The 12684-nt window shown below is 40.9% G+C and overlaps 4 protein-coding genes across 4 annotated transcripts; 3 read left to right on the top strand and 1 right to left on the bottom strand.

Moving 5' to 3' along the window:
• Positions 1–64: 64 nt before the first annotated feature.
• Positions 65–3325, top strand: lrrc61 (leucine rich repeat containing 61). Its single transcript, XM_003967443.3, has 9 exons — positions 65–267; positions 1148–1243; positions 1303–1449; positions 1529–1589; positions 1670–1755; positions 1822–1887; positions 1978–2046; positions 2167–2292; positions 2389–3325. Exons 1-9 carry the CDS (start codon positions 240–242, stop codon positions 2493–2495), a joined length of 786 nt encoding a protein of 261 aa, XP_003967492.1. The 5' UTR covers positions 65–239; the 3' UTR covers positions 2496–3325.
• A 296-nt stretch (positions 3326–3621) lies between these two features.
• On the top strand, positions 3622–7099 carry idh3a (isocitrate dehydrogenase (NAD(+)) 3 catalytic subunit alpha). Its single transcript, XM_003967558.3, has 11 exons — positions 3622–3727; positions 4483–4545; positions 4639–4722; positions 4856–4970; positions 5170–5357; positions 5512–5645; positions 5735–5837; positions 5926–5990; positions 6091–6175; positions 6336–6488; positions 6574–7099. The coding sequence occupies exons 1-11, from the start codon at positions 3701–3703 to the stop codon at positions 6655–6657; spliced, it is 1101 nt and encodes a 366-aa protein (XP_003967607.1). The 5' UTR covers positions 3622–3700; the 3' UTR covers positions 6658–7099.
• A 1526-nt stretch (positions 7100–8625) lies between these two features.
• On the top strand, positions 8626–11291 carry dnaja (DnaJ heat shock protein family (Hsp40) member A). Its single transcript, XM_003967442.3, has 8 exons — positions 8626–8767; positions 9083–9239; positions 9532–9706; positions 9798–9902; positions 9991–10218; positions 10297–10527; positions 10614–10714; positions 10788–11291. Exons 2-8 carry the CDS (start codon positions 9108–9110, stop codon positions 11001–11003), a joined length of 1188 nt encoding a protein of 395 aa, XP_003967491.1. The 5' UTR covers positions 8626–8767; positions 9083–9107; the 3' UTR covers positions 11004–11291.
• On the bottom strand, positions 11285–12380 carry rps27l (ribosomal protein S27 like). Its single transcript, XM_011607375.2, has 4 exons — positions 12241–12380; positions 11725–11833; positions 11505–11615; positions 11285–11418 (listed from the first exon to the last, which is right to left on the bottom strand). The coding sequence occupies exons 1-4, from the start codon at positions 12244–12246 to the stop codon at positions 11390–11392; spliced, it is 255 nt and encodes an 84-aa protein (XP_011605677.1). The 5' UTR covers positions 12247–12380; the 3' UTR covers positions 11285–11389.
• Positions 12381–12684: the final 304 nt, after the last annotated feature.

Here is a 12684-nt window from a genome sequence, read left to right as displayed (position 1 = left end):
CCCAGCCTCTAACGTCCTCTAACTCCCTGCATCCCCCCTCCTTGTGCTAAACACTGGACTTAAGTCCGTCTCATCCACCTGCCAGCTAATGCGGCGCAACAGCACGGTTAGCGCGTCCTGACAGCACCCCAGGACACATGCAAATTCCACGGTTCTCTAACATTAGAATCCACTTCTCCTGACCAAAGTAGTCGCTTTTCACCGCAATAGATACATTATAGGCGGAAAAGCTGCCCACGATGGACAGCAAGCGGGATAAAGACCAGGGTAAGTTGTGGCGAGTAGAGCTTGTTGCTGCGGCGATCATGCTAGCAACTAGCGGCGTGCGCTAGCTAGCGGGGGTTGCCGGACTGAAACCTGTCATCATTAGCGGGGTGGGGGGTGCAATATGTTTTTGGTAATTCACAATCACTACAAGCACTTTCGTGGGCAGTAAATCACTTGCATGGAATCATGCAGCTGCTGTGGGCGGGCATCTTTACTTAGATATCTATTAAGCCACTTCCATTAGCTGTTATAGATGCAAAGCTAAGCCAAGCGTCTTCATTAATTTCTGCAAGTGTCAACATGTGCAGGAGGCTGTTTGTTTTGTGGCTCCCTCCTCCAGTGTTTGCTCATGTTCTTTAACGCTGCTGCACTGGCTCTGCCCTGTCTCTCACCCTTAGCATCATTTGCATTTCAAGGGTATTAATTATGTTGGGTGGTGTAATGGTCTAAAAATATAACGGGCTGAAGCGGGATTTAAAAAAAAAAAAATAGGTCGCAGCATCATTGATTTAAGTGTTCTTATTTAAATCACTACTGGATAAGGACAAATTCTGCCCCAGGACCCAAAATAACTTTCTGTTTTCTTTTATTCATGCTGCTTAAACGTGAATGTACTCACAACACAGAACTCAATAGGATTTTATTATTTTCCCCAGGAATAAAGTGATGAGATGCCCAGCATGTTCCCAGATGTGAGGTTTATGAAATTGCATAGGCCATTGCGCAGGTTATTGGATTAGTTCTACAAACAGAACTGACAGTGCTTGGGGCGTTTTGTGTTTTTATGGGGCTGACTCATATTTAATGAGCTCAGATTTGCTTCAGAAGCTCAGAAAAGCTGCTCCACTTTGCCCTGGCTTTATTTCACTGTCTCTTTCAGACGCTGACTGTGACAAGATAACCTCCTCGCTACTCAAATCGCGAACTGGGGAATTTGACTTGGAGTCGATACTGTTCCTGAAATTGCGAGGCCTCGGTAAGAGTTCACAGACATGCCGTTGTTTTGTGTGGAATAATTAATCGCACCTCTCTCAGGGATACATGACCTCGGCTGCATCGGGGAATGTATGAACCTGGAGAGACTGGACCTGGCTGGGAATAATGTCACCAATTTAGCTGCTCTGTCGTCTCTCCGGCATCTTTCTGTGCTCAACTTGTCTGCCAACAAAATTTCCAGTTTAGGTGGGATTTCATTGCACCTTCAGACGAGACTCCATCCGTCGGGATTGTTCATACATGTCTTTTCATTTTGCACACCCAGAGCCCTTGCGCAGCTGCGAGAGTTTGCAGAATTTAAACGTGGCTGGCAACATCATTTCCAGGTGATTAAAGCGCGGACCGGAACAGCAATTAAAACAGTTATCCTCTGACTTTTTTCCCCTCTCTCTTTTTTTTTTTCCAGCATTGAGAATGTTCACTGCCTTCAGTCATTGAAAAAGCTGGAAAACCTACGTTTCAAAGACAACACCTACAACTACACTAATCCAGGTAACTCAGTTTGAAGTCAGTGAGAATTCTCTGTAAGTGAACTCACATCAGTTTTTCTTGTGCCAGTGTGCAGGAACGCTTCGTACAGAGCCATAATTCTTGAAATGTTCCCTTATATCAAGGTGCTGGACGGTGAGCACATTTTCTCCTGCGATAGATGAGCTTGCGTCGTATTCTGTTGTGGATTTCGTAGTCGTTGATTTGATCTCTGTAAATTGGCAGGTGAAAGAGTCGTGGGACGCGGGAGCGATTTGTACCAGTTATGCAAAGACATCGACGATACCATCAAAGGTGTCGTGACTGGCAGTGTTTTAAAATCCGCTCATCCAAATGTGTTCACTTTGTTAAGTCTCGCATCTCCTTGAACGTAGAATACTGACCTATTTCTTTTGTGTGTGTGTGTGTGTCTAGCCAGTGTTTACAAGAACGGACAACTTGTAGAACATTCTGATTGTAAACCCTGGGTGGAGGACAGTTACTGGGAAATAAAGAGGTCAAACAATGCCATTATCGAAGAAGCCTACAAACAGTTTAATGGTAAGACTTTTTACGGGGCTGGCGTTCTGCTGACAGTCATTGTTGTTCATTAACCGGAGTTTTGTACAGTGCGGCTGACTCCTCTGTTTTTTTCAGATGTTCTCCATGAATGCAGACTTCTCAACAACAGAGCCACTCACATCATCTCCCAAACCGAGAGGTCAATGAGCTTAAAGAAGCAGCCCAAACAGTTCGCCATCTGAGCTGGAATGTTGTCGATGAGTCAATGTGCAACATTTAGCATTGTTGTTTGATAAAATCGTGGATAATGAACGCTATTTTCTTTTTAAATCAAGCTAGATCCAAATGCTTTTGATGAGTGTTGTTGCTACGTTGTGTTGGAACGTGAGGCATTTGTGAAGCGTATGGCATCCTATGCATATATGTAGCTGAAAATACATCCGTGTGGTTTGCAACCCTTTATTAATCCTGAAAGCCCTCCATTTGACTGAAAGATGTCTTAACTTGAACCGCGTGCATTTTGTACCATGTTTTGATCCGTATATTTATGCCGAGTGATGCTGCTTAAATTTTCTATATGTTTCTATGCTAAGGAGATATTCTTTCCTTTGCATTGCTGGATTGTTTTGGGAAATAGATCCCAAGCTGTATGCAATGTCAGCTGAATAATGTGACGGCTTCAGCTGTTTTACACTTGTTTTATACCATGAAGTTTACTATGTGTATAATCATCTTTTTTGTAAATGCTTTGAAATGTAATTTATAATTTTAGAGACCCACACTAGAATAGATGGCATGCAAGGATGTGTAAGGTGTGCTTGTGTTGTGGCTTCCACCGAGAAAGCAGTGCATTGGCTCCACTTGCTGGAAATTGTGCTACAAAACCTGAATCTAAATATTTTGTTTAAATACAGGTCTAGGCTTGCCAAAGGACTTGACATAGAGGAATTCTGCGTTGATTTAAGAGCAATTTGCAATTACAGTGGGCCTACATCATCTAAACACAACACGTTTGTATACATATTTACATTAAGTAAATACAAATATGACAAGAAATAAATGTTTAACAGCGTTTGACTCTCGTTAATTTTTCTGTGAAAACTTTTCATTACAGTACTTGTATTTATGGTCTTTAATTATTGGAGACAAACGACAATTACTCTTAACCATATAGATTTCAGAATAAGAGCAGATATAATCTCTCTTTACATTTAATACTTGTAACTTTGATCAAATATGTTCATAAAATTAAAGAGTGAGTATTTCATCATTATTACTGCAAAACAACTAGAGCCACAATGAGCGTTGGTGCTATCTGACGTTTTAATTAACTGTTAGAGGTTTATTTTGAAAGATTGCGAAGAGGAAATCCGCTAGTCCTTACGTTACCTTGACACGCGCTGCTCTCGCACAGTGCAGCTGCTGCATCGACCTTGGTTTGGCTAGCATGGCAGGGAAGGCATGGAGGTCAGCGGTATGTATACGATGAATATAATTGTTGTTCTAAGCCTCATAGTTAACAATTCTAGCCATTTGCTGACTAAGGTGAAAGAAAAACCTGCGTGAAAGACTGTATGTGTAACAGGGAGAGCTCCCACTTTGCTAAATCCCTAGCTAGGCGTTGACGTATTAGCCATTTCCCATAGTTACTATGGCAACCTCAAATGAGCCGCAAGGTGATAAGTATCTTGGAATATATTACAGAAATGCGCAGGTATTCATCTTAGACCGTCGGATTAATAGCGTGTAAGTTTAGCCAATTAGTTGTGGAGGACAAGGATTTGAGACAACAGGGTTTGTCAGGGACAAGGATAAAGTCACGAAACTGGAAGTAAGCATATGCTATCTTTACCAAAGCTAATACTATAAGTCAGTACATACATAATTCCAATATGGAATGAGCCTTTATTTTTCTATTCGTCCTCACGGTGATGCAGATCACCTAAGCTAACGGGTTTTACTGTCCCTAAAGTTCTGACAGGTTTACTGCTGTAGCCAAAGACTGTTGTCATTCTGGTAACCATTTTATTAGCTCAGCTGTCTGTTGTAAAACACAATCTATTACAAGCTCAGCCAAATGAGCTGTGGTTATAATGCAAGTAAATACAAATCTACAAGTCTAATGAATAATAATGGCCTTCATGACAAATATGCATTAGAGATGTGTTATTCATTTTATGCCTCTGCATTAATGCTGTGCATATATGAACTATTGCATTTCATTTCCAGGTATCATGGGCAATTGGGGCTTTGAGGAAAGAGACTCCCCAATTTAGGGGATCCAAACGTGCAGTATGTATATTAAGTAATAATAGTAGTGATTACAGTAATTAATCTGTTTCAGAACTCTGCCACCATGCTACCTGTATTTCTTGTGCTCTGCAGATCCACACTGTTACTTTAATCCCTGGGGATGGAATTGGTCCAGAGATCTCCACTGCAGTTATGAAAATATTTGAAGCTGCTGAAGTACGTACTTGCCAGAGAAAAACAAATGCACAAAAAACGCAACCATTGTTTTCTACGTAGCAGTCTTTCTGTATTACTCTTGTGATACAGTGACAGTGATGCACCTGGGTGCTGGCTTTGTGGTACTTTTTAGGCTCCTATTCAGTGGGAGGAGAGAAATGTTACAGCAATCCAAGGGCCGGGAGGAAAGTGGATAATTCCTCCTGATTGCAAAGAGTCAATGGACAGGAACAAAATTGGTCTCAAAGGTAAACTATGTTGAATGCAATTATTCTAGTTTTGTAGACACAGGCCGCTCAAAGACAGAAGAAAGCACACAACAAATAAAGTATTAGTATTCTTTGTGTGGTTAAAACGATTGGTGCTTACAAATGCAACATGGTTTGAAACCCAGCCATTTAAAGTATTAAATCTTTAATTGTGTTGGAAAAACTTGTAACTCTGCAGGTCCATTGAAGACACCCATAGCTGCCGGTCATCCATCTATGAACCTGCTGCTGAGGAAAACCTTTGACCTCTATGCCAATGTGCGCCCCTGTGTATCTATTGAAGGCTACAAGACCCCATACGCTGATGTGAACCTGGTCACTATCAGGGAGAACACAGAGGGAGAATACAGTGGCATAGAACATGTGGTAAAACACATTAGTTGTGTCAATTATTCATTTTGTTAATTACCTGCCAGTAGCATACTTGTTCCATAAGCTTTTGTTGTTTACTTTAAGTACTATAAACATTTTGCTTTAAAAGAACTCAACTATCTCCTATAAATGTCCTGCATATTTCCAGATTGTTGATGGAGTTGTACAGAGTATTAAGCTCATCACAGAAGATGCCAGCCAGCGCATTGCTGAATATGCTTTTGAATATGCCCGAAACAACCAGAGGGGCAGTGTCACAGCTGTGCATAAGGCTAATATCATGTAAGCTCTATTCTTTACGTTTATGTTTACATAATTTGACATTTTCAGTAATTTTCTAACTACAGGTGAATCATTTTGTGTTTCCCAAGGCGGATGTCAGATGGGCTCTTCCTGCGAAAATGCAGAGAGGCTGCAGAAAAGCACAAAGATGTAAAATTCACTGAGATGTACCTGGATACCGTTTGCCTTAATGTAAGTCCCATTAGAGCTGGAATAAAATGAAACCATTATTTGTCATTTCTTATTAACAGTTGAATTATTTTCATATTTGGCTTAACAGATGGTTCAGGATCCGTCACAGTTTGACGTGTTAGTGATGCCGAATCTGTATGGCGATATTTTGAGGTAAAATAACCTGCATTGTGAATATGATACATGTCACCCTATATTGTGACTTTCATATTGAAAAGCATATACACTAATGGATGTCTTTTCATCACTGCAGTGATCTGTGCGCTGGACTAATTGGAGGTCTCGGAGTGACACCTAGTGGAAATATCGGTGCCAATGGTGTTGCTATATTTGAGTCGGTGTGTTACACTTTTATAACAGGTTCCACTGTTAAGTTAGCAGTAGTGTGCTGTTTTGTATGTGTGTTGATATTGAATCAGTTTAGCCTGTACTTCTCATGTCATACTGAATGAGGTGAAAACATGTTCAAAGTCATAATGATCTGTGTATTAAAATCAGGTCCATGGAACTGCACCAGATATTGCAGGCAAAGATCTAGCCAACCCGACGGCCTTGCTGCTCAGTGCAGTCATGATGCTGCGTCACATGGGCCTGCACGGCCATGCTAAGAGGATTGAGGCTGCATGCTTTGACACCATTCGTGACGAAAAGGTACTCGATTTGGTTGATTTCTCTTAACCGTTACATGTTCCATACCTGTTCATGGCGTTTTACCGTGTGTCTTTTGTTTTTCAAGGTTCGAACTAAAGACCTGGGAGGAAACTCAAAGTGCTCAGAATTCACTGCAGCAATATGTCAGAGAGTGAAGGATATGAATTAAAGGGATTCTAACGGGGGCCTTATTGGGACTTGCTGTCTATTTAATCCTGTCATGTTTTATCATGTTTAAAAACCAAAATATCTACCAACAAATCAGGAGTTTAACATCCTGAATGTTCATTCAGTATAGCACCATCTTATTAGTCTCAACAGACCAAGAGTAAAAGTACAGAATATATGATGCTTCTTTTCTTTTCTGTGCAATATGTCAGAAATACTGTCTGCCAACATGTATTGGCACATTTTGCTTCTTGTCTTCTGGATTTGTAACACATATCTGTTATTCTAATGATACAATCTCTATTATTTGATATTAGAGATTGTGGATATACTGAACATTTACATGGTTGAACGCATAACTTGCAAGTGTTTTTTCACTGATGTCACTTCATTCCACACTCAACAGCGACAAATGTTTGAAATTAATAAATGAATGGAACGTGTCACTCTTTCATTTAGTGCACCACTGACAGTTTGTCAGGCAGTTGAAACAATATCATGAGAATAATAAAAATGATCAGATTAAGTTCTATAAACACCAGCTGTTGTGTGGTGATTAAAAATCTACAGTGACAGGGTACCCACAGTTTAAAAGCCCCAGACACAAGTTTTATATTTGACCATGTCCTATTTTGTCGTTCAACAACAAAGCGTCTTAGTGTGGTCATGTGACTTAAAAGAGGTAAATGCCTGTATACATAGGAAAACAGGGGAAGCTAATTTTAGATAATAAAGGTAACTTTAAGCCCATTGAATGGTCCCAGAGCATTAATGGCATGCAATACAGACAGCTTTGCTTGCATTCTAGAAGTTACACAACACAAAATTCCTACTTTTTAGTAGTTAATATGAACACGTTTGCTTGTTATTTTAAGGAATGCATTTAAAGATTAGAGAAAATTGAATTTAATGAAAATATTACGTCTAACTGGAGGTTTGTTTTTTTTCCTCGGGTAAGGCTCTGCTGGTTTAGTGTCCTCTTTTTTCCTGCTTCCTCTGTTGAAAGGCTGTCATGACCAACCAGGACTAAGTTTAGGGTGACTTGACCTTCCAGTATTTGATGACTATAACAGAAAGAGACGTTATTTCCTTTGTTGTCTCTGTGGTGCAACAAGTCTTCCGCCACAGCCCACGTTCGCGAACCTTCCGGGCTTCCGTAAAACTCCATTGAAAACATTTTTATGATAAAATTTTCAGACAAGTTCGATTCCAAAGCACTCTGTGTTTGATATTTACCACTAATCCACGTGGAAGTTCAAAGTCCAGAACAACACCCGACGGGATTCCTCTGAAAAGATCTGAAAAGCACTATTTAAGCCAGCCAGCTCAGTACTGGAACTGCGTTGTGTGGTTTGACCGACAAAATCTCAGTCACTTTTGGACACCATATTATCAGTTGCCACACAGACGCTGCATGAGATGTTCTTGCAGCAGTGATTAAGTTTCTTCTCAGAAACCTCTAGAACCGTCCCGCTGCACTCCTCCCACTGTCCTAGATAGCGCACGTTGATTCATTTGAATAAAGTATGCCGACGTTGTACACAAAGAATTAATTCTTGCACTACTGTGCAATTATACCCTATAATTCCATAAAGAGGCATTAAACGCCTGATAGGAAATGTCTTTTTTTTTTTATTATCGAGGATTAATAGAAGCTGCAATTAAGGACAATGCACCGCAGTGTTTTTTTCTTTGTTAATCCGCAAAGACATTAGACACACATTAGAAAATATGCATAAGAAAATAAAACCTACAGTACTGCGTGTTACATGCATATATTAATAATTCAAACGCTGTTATAACGTAATCATACTTATGCAATATATTTAGCACTAACAATGTAGATAATTTAAATATCGTCACTACTTTTGAGGCCTTTCTGGACTACTGCGCAGAAAGTCAAAGGTTATTTCTAAAATTGCTGGGCTGGCTGCCTTCCTTCCATTCCGGCTCCGTTTTTTGCGTCCAGCCAACGAAACATCCGGCTGCTCTTGTCAGAATTCTCCAGAAAGTTCTACCCCAGGGAGTCGCTATATAAGCCAGCCATCTTCCCTCACAGCTTCAGTCTAACTCCGCTTAAGCCACAGATAGTTAGCTGGCCCTTTTGTTCGGTAAGTGATCCAGTTATAACCCAATAATTCCGTGGTATTAGACTATTTTTTTTTAAAAAAATATACATGTTATCATATTAGCCAATATGGCGTGTTGCCGGTAACATTTATGCTGCTTTTTCCCCATCACGTGCTTCTGTCTCTAAGAATATAATATAGCAACATAATGTGTCAATCCAGTTTGAACTAATGTAGAGTCGATATAATATTTTATCTTTGGTAAGGTAATTCTGTACTTTGTTTTAAGACAACTTGGTATCGTCGCGACTGGCTGCTAGCCACAAGCTAACGCCACAATGGTGTCTTCTTATTTAGCCCGGCTAGGTTGTCAGTTGTCAGCATGGTTCACGAAACGGCCTACTACGATATTCTGGGCGTCAAACCCAATGCCACATCGGAGGAACTGAAGAAAGCCTACAGAAAACTCGCCCTGAAATATCACCCTGACAAGAACCCCAATGAAGGAGAAAAGGTGAGTCCGCTGCATGTGGTGTTGCAGGTTTTACGGGTCGGGTAATGCAGCCATCTTCGGCGCACAGAGGTTCCCTCCCATCTAAAATTAAACCTCCTCCCCGCTAGTGTTTCACGGGCGGAACATTCTGGATCAATCCCGGCACAGCTTCTGTGTCTAGGTGCACCGACAGATCCCACCTACTGTGTTGAATCCTTACTAATACTACCACCCGTAGAGAAATAATAATAAAATAATCAATTTATCTAGTATTGCTTGGAAGGACAGTCTTATCATTAAATCTCTTCCACAGTTCAAGCACATCTCTCAAGCCTATGAGGTCCTGTCAGATCCAAAGAAAAGGGACCTGTATGACCAGGGAGGAGAACAGGCTATCAAAGAGGGAGGATCGGGTGGAGGATCTTCTCCGATGGACATCTTCAACATGTTCTTTGGAGGTGGAGGAAGGATGCAGAGAGAGAGAAAAGGTAAGACGTATGTTTGCTGGTGCAAGAGGTTGTTCTGTGCAGCCCAAAGAGTTTTTTTCTAACCTGAGTTGTGTGTCTGGTTTTTCTGTAGGAAAGAACGTTGTCCACCAGCTAAGTGTTTCCTTGGAGGAGATGTACAAGGGCTCCACGAGGAGGCTCGGGCTTCAGAAGAATGTAATTTGTGAAAAATGTGAAGGTATGTTTATATTTGTTTGTATCCAGCTCATTAAAATTCTGTCTTGAATTCATTAAATAACAATTTCTTGCATTTTTGTTTTTTACAGGCTATGGTGGTAAGAAAGGTGCCTTGGAGAAGTGCTCAACCTGCAAAGGTAAAGGGGTTCAAATAAGGGTGCAGCAGATTGGACCGGGGATGATCCAGCAGATCCAGAGCATGTGTTCGGACTGCCAGGGTCAAGGCGAAAAATTCAGCTCCAAGGACCGCTGCAAAAACTGCAATGGGAACAAAGTGGAACGCCAGAAAAAAATCCTGGAAGTTCATATTGACAAAGGTGTGTTTTTTGCATCTTTATTATCAAAAAAAAAAAAAAAGCTTCAAACCACAGACTAATAGACCAAATCTCATACAGGCATGAAAGATGGCCAGAAGATCACATTCCAGGGAGAAGGTGACCAGGAACCGGGACTGGAGCCTGGCGATGTAATCATTATCCTGGATCAGAAGGAACATTCTGTTTTCCAGAGACAGGGTGATGATTTGATAATGAAGATGAACCTGAAGCTTGTGGAGGCCCTGTGTGGCTTAAAGAAGACGGTTGAAACATTAGACAACAGACTCCTGGTCATCAGCACACAACCAGGTAATTGAATGACACCAGCTGGACTCCTGCACTTCTATTTATAAAGTGTTTTCAACACTAATATGTCCATCCCCCACCGCCAACAGGTGAAGTAATAAAGCACGGTGATATCAAATGTGTCGAGAATGAGGGCATGCCGTTCTACAAAGAACCCTATGAGAAAGGACAACTCATCATTCAGTTCGATGTAAGCCTTTTGAATTTTAACCTTAAAATCTTCCCAGTGGAGGAGGTCGGCTAACGGCATTCCTGTTGAACAGGTGGATTTCCCAGAAAAACACTGGCTCCCAGAGCACCTGATGTTCCAGCTGGAGAGACTGCTTCCTCCCAGGGAGGACTTGATGGTAACCGACGACATGGAGGAGGTGGAGCTGGGGGATGTGGAGATGCGGAAACAGCACAGCAGCTACAGCAGAGAGGCTTATGAGCAGGATGAGGAGGGTCCAAGAACTGGAGTCCAGTGTCAAACACAGTGATCACTTTCTCGAGCAGAATATAAGCACAAAGGTGCTGCTGTTTTGTACTATAGACTCTCCTGGGGCCCAAATATGCAAGTGAAGCACGTGCTTCAGTGCTGACGTATCTGTCACAACTCTATACTGTGTTTTGTCTTCTATTTAAAAATGTGTCTTTTTATATGTTGAGAAACCTTCAGCACATAACAGCTCCTCTCACTCTGATTTGTATGCTTTCTGTGAAGGTAAAATCTAGTCATGATGCACATTTTGGGTTATTTGTCAATAAAAACACAATGTCTGAATTTACAATTATTTTATTTGTGGAGGTTTATTTTGCGACTTAAAACCACTTTATAAAGTTAAAAATCCCTGCCATTTGGGAACTTATAAGGCATCCAGCTCAATTAGTGTAGCTTTCTCCGGAAAGAACAACCTGTGGAGCACAATTACACTGGTTTGTTTATCAGATAGCCTTTGTTAATGCCATTTCTTTCCTTTAACCAATTGTAAAGGCTTCACCTTCGGTCAGTCTGGCCTTTCCTCCTTTTGGCTGGCACAACACAGTGGAGCATCCCACACAGAGGACCACTGTCTGTGCATGGCTGAACATGGTGGTGATCTTGTAGCATCCTGCAGAGATAATGCTAACCCTTCAGAATCCTCAAGCCTCAGATAAGTTATTATAACTGTCGTGTGCCTCTATATATGTTTTAAAATGCAGAGACTGGATCTACTGTACCAGGGCACTTCACATCCATAAAGTAAGAGTTGGGGGTTTGGACGAGTCTCTTCTTTTTATGTTGCTTTCTTTCGTTGTCAATAGTTGGGTGAAGGAGATCTTTGGCCAGCTAAAACGACAGGACATGTTTTCAAATGGCAGCAATTCCTACATACAGTCACATGACGTGTAAAGGCAATATAAACACTTTAAAACAATACCACCATTACGCATGGTTACTCTCGCAATCACACGACAACTTCAAGCGGCCAAAATAGAAAGTTGTACTATTTCTAAATTTTTTGCTAATCAACCGAATCTAACGTAAACGGAGCAGCAATACAATAAACCAAGAAAATACATTACACCCAACGCATGCACGCCACACACAGTCAGGCTAGGCTAACTTTCTCCGTGTTGCTGTAATCACGGTGCAGTTTCAGCATTTTCGAGGTCCAGATTAATATCCCCTGACAGTTAATTATTCCACATCAACACAGAAAGAGATATGTGGCAAAAGTAACTAGAGTTGCTTACGGGCATTTTTACATGCTACGTCCGTTTTCTTTCGTTTACGTGGTGTGGAGGAACAAAAGTTATGTAGGAACCAGTTTGATGTGACGGGCGGCGATGTCGGTAAATATTTTCTAGACGTCTACATAATTTTAAAAAATGGGGGATTATGGGGTTTGTGTTCGTGAAAATTTTACTTTAAAAATATTCTTGCTATGTATAAATTTCGCATTTCTGTAAGATTTGTATTTTATATATAATCTCTCTACATATATTTGCGTGTATATGTGTGTAATATACATAAATACATATAAATAAATAAAAACCCACACTACTCAATTTTACATAAACACATAAATGCGCTCTTTGAAGCGTTGACATTTGACAACTACATGTACCATAATGCAAAGCGAACTCCGACGTCACTGCCTTTAGCGCCGGTCTGCTGCCCGTCTGCCACAGGCTGAG

This window comes from Takifugu rubripes, chromosome 9, assembly GCF_901000725.2.
Source record: "Takifugu rubripes chromosome 9, fTakRub1.2, whole genome shotgun sequence".
NCBI lineage: Eukaryota > Metazoa > Chordata > Actinopteri > Tetraodontiformes > Tetraodontidae > Takifugu > Takifugu rubripes.
The sequence above is the reverse complement of the archived record's forward strand: the minus strand, read 5'-3'. Positions and strand labels throughout refer to the sequence as shown.